General features: G+C 39.8%; 1 protein-coding gene across 7 annotated transcripts in view; it reads left to right on the forward strand.

Annotated features, from left to right (window-relative positions):
• LOC131685654 (probable serine/threonine-protein kinase DDB_G0282963) overlaps positions 1 to 12,154 on the forward strand; it is a 133,410-nt gene that overhangs the window by 75,988 nt on the left and 45,268 nt on the right. For 3 of the 7 annotated variants that reach the window (XM_058969542.1, XM_058969533.1, XM_058969551.1), the window contains exon 2: positions 5,631 to 6,242. The exons of 2 other annotated variants lie outside the window; for them this stretch is intronic. In XM_058969542.1, the coding sequence (XP_058825525.1) occupies positions 5,849 to 6,242 (394 nt within the window). In that variant the 5' untranslated portion in view covers positions 5,631 to 5,848. Of the gene's footprint in view, positions 1 to 4,292; positions 5,482 to 5,630; positions 6,243 to 12,154 lie in introns of those variants that run through there. 2 more of the 7 variants (XM_058969558.1, XM_058969526.1) reach the window with 2 other exon arrangements.

Raw genomic sequence — 12,154 nt, forward strand, 5'->3', positions numbered from 1 at the left:
TCCACAGGAAGATCACTTACACTCTGATTTTATAGGCCCTACATGCCCACATATCATCAAAGGTTGTTCCTTACACGTATCTTTACATGTTTTAACAGGTGAACATAGCTCTAATCACAATAGAAAATTTGTTAGCTGGATTTTTATATAGAAGAGAATATCAAAACCAAGAAAAAATATTACTAATTTTCCTTGGTTTTGATATTCTTTTCTATATAAAAATCCAGCTAACAGATTTTCTATTGCGATTAGAGCTATATTCACCTGTTAAAACATGTAAAGATACGTGTAAGGAACAACCTTTGATGATATGTAGGCATGTAGGGCCTATAAAATCAGACTGTAAGTGATCTTCCTGTGGAAACATAGCGAAAACACGATTTTTGATTGGAGACACCTCTAAATCATGTCCAAATTAAGTCATTTTTGGCGAAAGTTCTTAAATTCACACCTAGAACCAAAATCTGAGCTGACCCATGTACATTTCAAAACTTTTTGAAAATGTGGAGAGGTCTACTCCACAAGTATCACGGAAGGAGGAGATATTTGTTAGTAAGTATAGAAGTTGGATTTTGCATCTTCTTTACCGACGCCAGAGAGGTGACTCCACTATCTGGACTAAATATCGGTCCATCAATTCATGGACCGGGGACCAAAAGCTTTACTTCCCTTCCGAAGGAAGACGTGACCACAGATTTTTTCATCTCGGAAAGATCTCAACGACCTAGGTTGGGATTGAACCCAGACCAACTGGAATGAGTGACGTTCACGCTTACCACTCAACCACCGGCGCCGTCGAAATGCACCGATCACAAATAACTTGATCGACAAACTAAAAAGTGAAAGATCTATGCGCCAAGAGATGCGCAACTCTGTACAAAGAGTCACCTTGAGAATAGCTTTTTTATTCTACCCCTTTCTGACCCACAGACCTCGAAGCACACGAAAAGCCTCATTATTTCTACTCTTTTGCGTGCTGAATCACCAACATAACATAAAAAAGCGAAAACCATCGCCCAACGTTGCGCATAAATAAATAAATCTCGTGTAGTTTTAACTTTGATGACATCAAGAATATTATCATTGTACTGAATAATGTGGGAAAAAATCATTCAAGAACACACACCAAAAAAATCTGAATTTTATCGTTGACGTAATTGCAAACATGACACAATTCAACAAACCGTAATTTACGAAATGACAGAACATTACCGTGTTCCATTTAATTTTACATGAAACATATACTTTACATGCACAATGACTTAAAATTACACTTCCTACCATTCAGAACAAACGCTGTATGTGGAGTAAAATTACATGAATAACGAAATTAAACGTCATGTAAAATTAAAATCAAACGTAAAACTAAGTCATTTTTGATGCTCGCATATGTCATGGTCAAGAGACGTAAATTTACACTAATTTTTCTAGGTGTGCAAAAACAGTTACATATTCTGCAATTTATCTTTTCCCAAAGGGAAAAAATTGGATTAACCAATTTGCGCATAAGGGCACAAGACCTAACTTAGAAAAGTTGGAATTTAATGTTTCGTATTCCACTCGTCAGTAACTAACACCAACTTGCTGTTAGATAGATGATGTATCAAAACTACAGCGAAGGCCCGTTTTTATCGGCCCCCTTTGTTTATGTTAGGTTGACAAAATGGGAACAATGGCAAAACATATTTGTTTATTTTTTTTAATAAACCGATGCTCTAAAAATATTCTTCTTTAATCCCTAGGCATATCCTCATAATACTGGTTGGTCGATATAATCGGATCAAGAAGCTGATAAAAACAGAGGCTGATAAAAACGGGTCTTCAATGTAACACCAAATTGGCGTTAGTCAGACACTAAATCCAAACAGTTCACACAAAATGGGTGAATGCCTAAAGCAACTGGCTGGTACCGAGTGAGCATCTGTGCTTGGCTAACCGAGACATCTATTCTTTATTTCATGAGCTGTTCTTCAAGGCAAATATTTTCTTCTTGGATAATTTATTTATTGTTTTATGCCAATTTCAGCCTATTGCTTTGGCTTAAATGATAGCATGAAAGGGAGGACGGGGGGCACTCGTTCGAAGTTAAACTTCGATTTAACACACGTTCTGTAATTATATTATTCAAATCAAAGATGTTTCTACATGCGTAATTTATAGATTGTATGTCGAGTAATTAAAGCGAACTGAGATTGTCCTTGTCAATCCCATGATCTGTTTCTTTTACTTGAGCAAAGACTTCTTCAAGTTTATACAGCAGACTAAAATGTTGTTCGAGTTTGGCCAGTTTCCAGCGTCACTCTACAAGATCAAAAAAGTACAAGCATTCAGGCTCTCACCACCACCACCACCATAAGTCATTAAGTAATACATCAATATGACATTTGATCCCTAACGTCGATTATGCCAATCGTCCATTATGCCTAACGTCCATTATGCTTGGTGTCTTTATGCTTAGTGTATTTATGCTTAACGTCCGTTATGCCTAACGCACGTGTGCCTAACGTATTTATGCCTAATGAACTACACGGTGGTTTCCCTGAAAAATGCAAAAAGCGTTTTGCCTTTCTCCTATAGAAAGGTTATGCAATCACTCTGAACATCGTCAACTTAATCCCGGCCTGGAGGGCTGTCTGTCATATACCATTCGACTCAGTTCGTCGAATTCGGCAAATTTCTGTGTGTGTGCGCGTATGTGTGTGTGTATGTATATATGTGACCAAAAATAAGCACATCGGTTACTCAGGAATGGCTGAACCGATTTCATCAAACTTAGTCTCAAATGAAAGGTACAATGTTCCCATAGGCTGCTATTGAATTTCATTAAATTCCGAGTTCCGGTTCCTGAGTTACGGGTTTAAGAGTACGAACACACAGCGAATTCACTTTTTTGTCTTTCTCCTACAGAAAGGTTATGCAATCACTCTGAACATCGTCAACTTAATCCCGGCCAGTTTTTTTGACTTACATAGGTTTTCTGTATTTTAACAGGGTCGTAGTTAGGGGATAAGGTGAGGACCTCCCCCCCTCCACATCACTCACCACCCTTCCCCAAACCGCCCTTCCCTCATCAAGTACCTCTCTACGCGAATAAAATTTTCTAATTCCTCTAGAATAAATTTTCCTAGCGGGTCTGAAAAACCAGTGCAAAATTTGGTTTGAAATGATTTTGAGTTGAGAAACTAATTTAAAATTTCTTAACGTTTCAGCATCGACATTTCCACCATTATATCAAACATAACCAGCCATGGAATCGAAGTTTGGATAAATGAGAAAGGCACAATTGCATCACTAGACGGATTAAAACCGGTTTCTATTCTTCTCTTTATTTGCTCTGAGGAACATGCCATCCCTGGTGACACTCTGTATGACATGGTGTAATTTTTAGAGAATTAGAAAATATCTCCGCCGCATGGCTTTGTTTGAAAATCATGACCTAACACATATTACATGCTTTTATTTCTCACGTTAAGTGTTGGATTTGAAACTAGGTTAGTCACTATAGGCTCAGCAATTGCTGTTATATCTTCATTATTGTACCGATGAACAGATATTCATCAAGCTGAGTCAATTGGTATATACCCGACTATCGGGAAAAGCCCTGAAAGTTTGTGCAAATTCTGTTATTTCTTATATAAGAAATGAAAAAAATATTATTTTTGCTCAAAATCAGGTTATTCGACATTAGCGTGCAAACAAAATCCACCTTGGAATTCGAGGTTCCGTGTACGTCAAAATAATTACCTTCATTCATCAGAAATAAACGGCTTTCAGTGTTTAATTGATTCTCGAAAATAAAATGAGGAAAATTCTAATATTCCGACATTTTTACTCACTGTGCACAGAAGCACAGAAACCACGCCACGCACCGCTTGTAGTAGTGTGACATTTCTCTCGGACGATTTGTCCGCCGGTCATTCATTCGATGGACTGTACTTAAATGAAAGGAAAGTGCCACAGAGCTGAGCTGATAGTGTGCTTCATTAGTACGATAACCGTCATCTGAAAGTCAAATCAATTGAATCAATTTGTTCTGGTTCCATCCAATGAACCGGCGACCGGCTGCAACTATGGACGCGACTGGTTTGACAGTTTAAAGTATGTAGTGTATTAATGTGAGACAAGTTACGCATGAGCTTGCATTCCGCAATTAGCAGGCGTTCGGGTCTAGTTTCAATATTTGACCGACATTAGGTGCGGTTACTCATTCGTCAGTACAAGAAAATTGTCTGCTTTCTTCGCAACTGGAAGGATGAGTCATCCATCGCTTTTGTATATACAGTAGTTGCATTACTATCTTGCACACTGTCACTTGACAGTGTACTGGTAGACATGTTGAGATCTTTCTGATAGTAGGTCACGTATCGATGTGTTTTGATTGATCGATGACCATCGGTGGAGATTTCAATCTCTAACATATTTCTCCATTTCTTTAGTCCCGAATTTATTACGGTGGAGCTACCGATTGTACGTGAAAATTTATCCAATTGAAACTGTGCTTGGACCAGCGGTCGGCAATTTCATGAAGCGGAAAGATTTTTTTTCTTTCGTTTTTCCAACGATAAGAGGTCCTGCTACGTGTACCATTGTGTATTCATCGCACGTATTAATCACTAGTAAGCAGCCCCCGCAGCATTCCGCTGGGCAACGCCCACCGCTGACCAAGTTTGGTTCAGCACTGGTGGCTTCAATGAACCGTTCAACGGAAAATCACCAACTGGGAATTGTGTGTTCGTTCGAGCCACAGGATTTAAAATGGTTTTGTACGTGAATTGTGGTTGGAGGCGTGTTGTACAAAGTTCTGAAAGTTTTCGCTTTTCGAAAACTTTTCAAGTTTGTTTTGTCCGTAACAAGAAATTAGTAATCGGAATAGTAAGGCGACGATATTTTAAACTCAAGCTAAACTTGAACAGTTAATGAATTTTATCACTGTTTAGTAAGTGCGGAAAACATTAACCAATCGTTCCCCCGTTCATTAACACTTTCTGCATTGACACCGGTCATAAACCACTGCCATCTCCACTCTTTCTTATCACTTCGCCGTTAGGAAAGCTCGCGTGCGATTTCCTAGTAATCAACCGGTATTATCGACGGGTTTGTGTCACATTCAGACTGGTCATATTTTTTTCCTGCTCTTTGCGTTCGGATCCGTTGGATTTAGCTTCTCTTTCCCTCACAAACCCGATTCCTCGCTTACAAAACGTCAGCGAGCAGCATTGCACGTCTGATAAGCCTTTCGTCTTATCACTTTGCTTCGATGGAATTCCTCTGTTGTCGGGCCGGTCCTCAGATTATGCATGCACTCGCTAACTCCCAGGGATGAAGTCACGCCCGGACGATGATCGTATTGCGATGGACGGTACACGGTGAAAGTAATCACCGCAAAACTGTTATATGCGAATTATGCCTACTGGTGGCGACTCTGGCTGGCCGGCGATCGGAAAAGGCGACCGAGCGAGAAGGCAAACGATTGCGTTACTGGTGCTTATTATGTTTGAACATCGTTTCTTATCGCACATTCCAAGCAATTTGTTTTTTTTGTTTGTTTCTTCTTTTTCATTTTTCCATCATTTTGTTGTTCGCTTGTTTGAAAATCATCTGAAGGTTTTTCCTCCGTTTTGCGACTCTAGCAATAGTGCGTGTGTTCGTAGTGTTCGGTAACCGCTCGGAACGTTTGAAAATCAGTCGAAGGCGAGGAATTCTCCTGGACAGAACTGCCGAAAGTTCCGTTCTGTTTCAAGTGGGTGAAAATAAACAAACTAATAAAATTCGGCACGGACCGTTTGAAGATCATGAAATAAACTGTGGTTAACTCCAGGTTCCAGCCAAAAAAAAGTGTTCCGCCTAAATGCTCCTGTGTTTGTTTGTGTTTCTGTGGAAAATGATAAAAAATATGTCCACCATATCGGCAACGGTTCAGCAGGAGCAACAGCTGGAACTACTCAAACAGCAGTTGATCGAACATCAGCGGCGAAAGTTGAGCCACCTACAGAAGGTGCGGCAGCAACAGTCGCAATCAGTGAAACAACAACAACAACAGCAGCAGCAGCAACAGAATCATTATCAGAAACTAAGAAAATTGTGCCGCGATAAGACCGCGGCAACTAAGGAGAACTTTCTGCTGCATAAATTTCTGTTTGGTGCGGACTCGATTCCGGAGAATGGTGTAGTGATTAGTGGTGTTCGTGATCAGCAAGGAATTACGACCGAGGGCGAGAAAATGAGTCATTTGAGCGAACAAGGTATTTATTTGTTGTGTTATATTACGTTATATTTGTTCTATTTCTGTTTTTGTGTTGGTATATGGCACTCAATCATTGTTACTGGTGGAACCGGTTGGAGCGAAAAACGGAGAGATTTATTTCCAATTTTTTTTACTACGGATTTACAGTTCTTTGCATGATTCATTCATTTCAAATCTATTTATGGAATTTTCTACAAATGATTAGGTCTGATTTCTCTGTTAATCCATCGGCAACTTGTGACGAAATTTGATTCCGATTCAGTGCTTTGCATTTGGTTTTAATAAGTAACTATGGTGTTCAGTGGAAGAGGAAAAGTTCATTTTAGGGTGGTCATTTTGAAGCAGTTTTAGAAAGCGAGTAAAAAATCGTAAAATCTATCGAGAACTCGTGTACACCCGGTTTTTAATAAGTTTGCAACTAGTTGAGAAGAACTCGCCATCATCTTGGAAGAATTGCAGTAACAAAAAGTTTGCTCCCTTAAGACAGTCATGATTAACAGAACATTTTGTTAAGGAACGTTAATGTATTCACTATGATATATTTCCCCTTAATGGAGAAATATTTAGGTAATTTAGATATTTTTTCTTTACTAAGAAACATTATTTAAAGCTACCTTTGCATGTTAAGAGCATAAAACCTATAACAAAATTAGTTATGGGATTTGCGTTTCGATTTAGTTTCATCAGAATCCGGCACTAACTTAGTAACAAGATCTAAGCCAGCGTCGGATTGACGCTAGTTCTAAAAATAAAAACATTTTTTCTTGTGCGACATCATGCAGGACTAGGGATCTGCTCGAAAACACAAATCGTGTTTTCATTTTTGGAGCTAGCGTCAATACGACGCTAGCATAGTCCTATCATCAAGTTAGTGTCGGATTCTGATGAGACGAAGTCGAAATTTCATAAATAATTTAGTTAACGTATTGCAAACTGACGATTATCGTGTATTCTTACCAGAGATTTCCCCGACAAGCTTTTAAGTTTTTCTTCCATTGTAGGCAAGGGCCCAACATTTTACCATCCAAGAAATAGCGAAATTTTGTATGGATTGCAGTATAGAAGCGCGATAATTTTGCGGCCTCGAACCTCTTGATAAACTAAGTCCAACCATAGATACAGCGTTGATCTAGGATCAATCACAAGCACACAATTCCACCATGAACACCTATTGCATTATCTACCGTTTTAGTTAGTGTTTCAGCATACGACTTTAGGGGGTATTTAAACTCTGGGCAGCCAGCTACCGCGAGTAACCTCCGAGTTGTTCAGAGAACAGCAATTTGAACTTTAAACAGCTGGTCTTATTCTCAGAGCCGTAGCGTGCGGTTGGCCAGGTTTACCAGCCAAGGGAGTGAGCCTGAGAGGGGCGCTGAAATCATGACCGGCTTTTGCATATTTGTGAGGATAAATCATGTAATAAGTATAAGATAATGTGCAATTTCCAAATGAGCTGAACACTGAACAAGAAGAGAATGTAAACACGAAAGGGTTGCAAAACTAACGCTGTTTTTGCTCGAAGAGAAACTGAGTCAGGTTCAAACTTCAACTGCTGTTTCAACTGACTGATCCCTACATGGGTGATTCCCACGTGAGTGATACTCTTCCAAAAGAGCATAATGATTTGTCGTGGTGAGTGGCGTAACTGTTTTTAGTTTTTCTGCAAGAGTAACTAGATCGTGACGGCGCCGGTGGTTGAGTGGTAAGAGTGACCGCCACTTATTCCAGCAGGCCTGGGTTCAATTACAGCCGAGGTCGTTGAGATTTTTCTGAGGTGAAAAAATCTGTGGTCACGTCTTCCTTCGGAAGGGAAGTAAAGCCGTTGGTCCCCGGTCCATGAGTTGATGGATCGATATGTCGTCCAGATAGTGGAATCACCTCTCTGGCTTCGGTAAAGAAGAAGTAGAATCCAATTTGCTATACTTACTAACAAATATCCTACTCCCGTGATACTTGTGGAGTGCGGCCTCTAGCAAAAGCAAGTATCGGACTAACAATTCCTTCCCTTTCCTTCCGCGATCTACGTTCGGGCCTGGCCGACGCCGGTGTTAGTCAATAAACACTTTAGGATTACCAGGAGTTGCACATTGAAAGATGTTTCCGCTACTCCCAAGCATAATTATCTACTAATTCCCTGTGCAACTTCAGCTAGTCCAGATCGATAACGGAAAAGCAGTCAGGGGTGGTCGCACAAGTCCAAGCAAAAGTACTTAGATCGTCTTTAAAGGGAACGCTTTAGATTCCTAGAACCCTTGATCATATGGATTCTCTCATAATAGTCATACCTATTTTTCAACATTCTCAGTGAAAGAGTCATGCTCACGATTCTTGGTACAACAGCCGAACAGGCAGACGTTCAAAGTTCATCCGAAACGAGTTTGAAGGGACAATCAATTTTGTCCCATCCAGTGCAATTTCCACTCAAAAACCTTCGCTCAATGAAATAACCGTTAAATAGCTAACCCCGTGCTTCAGTAGATGCACGCACAATTTCGAATCGGTGACCCCACCGTCGATCTCAACTTTGTAAGCGGACATTTAGACGCGGTAGTCCTTCATACAAGCCTTGTCATCACTAACGTCATTTGCTTGCTTTAGACAGAATATCATAATTCTGAACTTATCTGGACGATCTTTCGGGAATCTGTCACTGTTGAATACGTCTGCGCTAGTTCTTTCAAAATCTTTACACAACTATCTTTGGATTATCTTTGGTCCGAAAGAAGGTCAAATATGGTCCAACCGATTTCAATCAATGTTTTTAAGCAGAAAGTCCGAATCTGGGTCTTTTCAGGGGGATTTATATATGCTCGGGCCTAACGCCCGGCGGAAAGTGAAAACCTAAAGCATTCGAAGGCGGAGACAGAAATTATGGGAGATATAATAAATTGAAAGTCAAACCAAAGGATTGTAATGCAAACATTTGGTAAGTCTGGGGTCCGCAAGGGATGACATTCCTTACGGTTTTTAACCGAAACTGTTTTGTTAAGTCAGCAAAACTTTTTAAGTGACATTACTTTTACCCTCCCAATTCACGAAAGAACTTGTTGTTATCGAGCTGAAACACCTGCTCCTAGAATTTGAGTCAGTGGAATGTTATACAACGTATGTTGTATCTTACATGTCTATGTTAAACTCTTCAAACCTTTACATCTGAAGTCTTTCTTCGGGGGGATTCATGTTCACCGTGGCATATTCGCTGACAATACTGCAAATGCCTTTGTGGCCACCGCCTTAGGAGAACGGAGCCATTTCCATACGAAATCATTGTTCGAAAGGCGAACCAAAAAGCATAAGCATAAGCATAAGAGATCGCCCGTAGTTGCTACTCCGTTATTGACCAGAACCAAATTAGGTTGCAAAATGTTGATTGGAACAACATGCTTGGGAATAACATGATGAGCCACATTGTACAATCTATTCCGATCCCTGCATGCTGATCAATACCAACGCCGGCTACGTCCGAATGCAGATCTTCTGGGAAAGGAAGGAATGTTAGTTCGATACATGTTGCTACTAGAGACCGAGGAATCCTCTGCATCTCCACATGTATCACGGGAAGGGGAGAGTTGTTAGTGAGTGTGCCAATAGCGTTATCATGTAATAATTGCTCTGGGCAGCCGGCTGCCGAGAATTTGGGAAATTTATCATTTGTTGTATTAATACGATTAGCAAAATAAGCAACTTGAACTCCGGATAGCCGGCTATAAGAAGCACTGCTTATATTTTTTAATAATATTCAATCACGCGACGAATTTATTCGTGGTTTCTATCGTGTCGGTGCTGATTTTACCCGGCGATCGTTTGAATAAAATGAGGAATCTTATACCGAAGGTTCATCAGACTCTTCCATAGATGTCGCGGAGTTGGTAGTTTGGAAGGAAATAAGGTCTAGGATTCGCTCCAAGCAAGCGATGCGACCTGTAAAGCATAGTTTATTAGGGATCATCCATAAATGACGTAGCATTTTTTGAGCAATTTTTACCAGCCCCCTCCACCATCGTAGCATTTCGTCACAAACCTCTAAATACTCCCTGGTAATTACGTAGCTTGACGGTAACTCTCCCCCCCCTGTCTTCGTGATTTTTTTTAAAATAAAAACCGATGTTAGTCATTCCCCTTTGAAAAAGCTACATAGCCTGACATGACCCCCTACCCTCCCGTCGTCACACATCATCACAAAATGCAAAACTCTCCCCTCTCCCATATAATGCTACGTCATTTATGGATGATCCCTTAGTTTGTAGTTCAGTTAGTTTTCGAAAACACGATCGCTCGAAAAAGATCTTGTTTACTTTTTTGTTCTTTTAAAATCTGGGTAGCCGGCTACCGAGAGTATCCTATGTTTTCTAAACAAAAGCAATTTCAACTCCACACAACCGATCGTGGGAGTATCTCTACGATATATTTTTTGGGTTGCAAACTATCGAGTGATAACACGTTATACAGACAAAGAGTTATGATAGCTCTAGATGTTATAAATCAGCGAAAGTGTTTCCTATTTCTAATATCGGATTGTTTGTGAAATACATGTATACGAACGATTATATCGAACATTGAAGGGAAATACAAAGGATCGTTAACCTGATGGACGGGCTTGTTACCAAAAACGGAACTTGAAATTAGATTCATTAAAACAGACGCGGCGAATTTTCAGTACGTATTGATCCGCGTTCATCGATACTAGTCAAATTAAAGTCTTATTGGAGCTGATTATTCACTTACCAATAGCGTTTTCAATATAATAAACTTTCCCCAAAAGTTGAACAAAATCTATTTTCACACATCGTCGAACCTCCTGTGTATTGAAAATGTCCAAAACTATTGATTGTCAACTGCCAATAACTTTCCCTTCAATATAAAACACTCCCGAAAAGTTGGCAAAAAATTCGATTTTGACACATCGTCGGACCCCCCCCCCTGTGCTTAGAAAATGTCCAAACTATTGATTTTCAACTGCCACAACATGTCCTTCAATAGTTATTTATTTCTAAACAATTGAAATTTAACCGCATCAACTTCAACTCGAATAAACCATAGACATAGTAATAGACCAGCGAAGGTACTTTTATCGAGCCAAACGAACTGTCAAAATCCGGAGCCAAACGAGCATGACGTCATTCAATGCAAACAAGCAGAACAAGTATTGCGATTTTATTTAAAAAAATATATTTTGTTATTCACAGTAGGCTTCACTTTTCGTGTTCGTATTGGTATTTCACAATGTTATTTAGAAATATATTTATTGTGTTCAATATAACTACACAAAAAACATTTTACTTATGCTCGTTTTCATCAACTTTGTGTTGGATTGGATTGGATTGGATTGGAAATTGGATTTTTTTCTCAATTTCTTGTTGCTCAGTATCAAACATATAACTTCTCTTTTGATTCATATATTGAACCACTTGAAAACTTATTTTGATAAAAACAGATGATCGAATACAGTCGAGCACGTTCGAGCTTGCACATTTTTGGGTGATGCCAGTTTAACATGCTTGTTTTTCTAGTTGCCAGTTTTGCGATTCCTACATCCGCGAGTCTATCACTATGAGTGTCCATAGAATAAACGGGAAAGTAACGCAAAATGTATCGCGATAACCACCGATGAATTATCGACGATGACGATGAATCCGACGATACATTATCGTTAACGGAGTTTCCGATGACGTTGACGGGTGGTTAACGTTATCGACGATGACGATTAATTATCGATTAACAACCCTGAACCTTAAGGTTCGCCCAGGTTAAGTCTTCGGTACGGAGCAATACCTCGACCTAGGAACTTCTAGCATGTTGTTAGTCGCCTCTTACGACATGGGAGCAGTTCCCAGAGGTTCTATTCTTGGCTGAAATAGTGCAAAAAGATTTCAGCCCGCCGGACACCACACGGCTTTCGAAAGGCGAACC

This window comes from Topomyia yanbarensis, chromosome 1, assembly GCF_030247195.1.
Source record: "Topomyia yanbarensis strain Yona2022 chromosome 1, ASM3024719v1, whole genome shotgun sequence".
Taxonomy (NCBI): domain Eukaryota; kingdom Metazoa; phylum Arthropoda; class Insecta; order Diptera; family Culicidae; genus Topomyia; species Topomyia yanbarensis.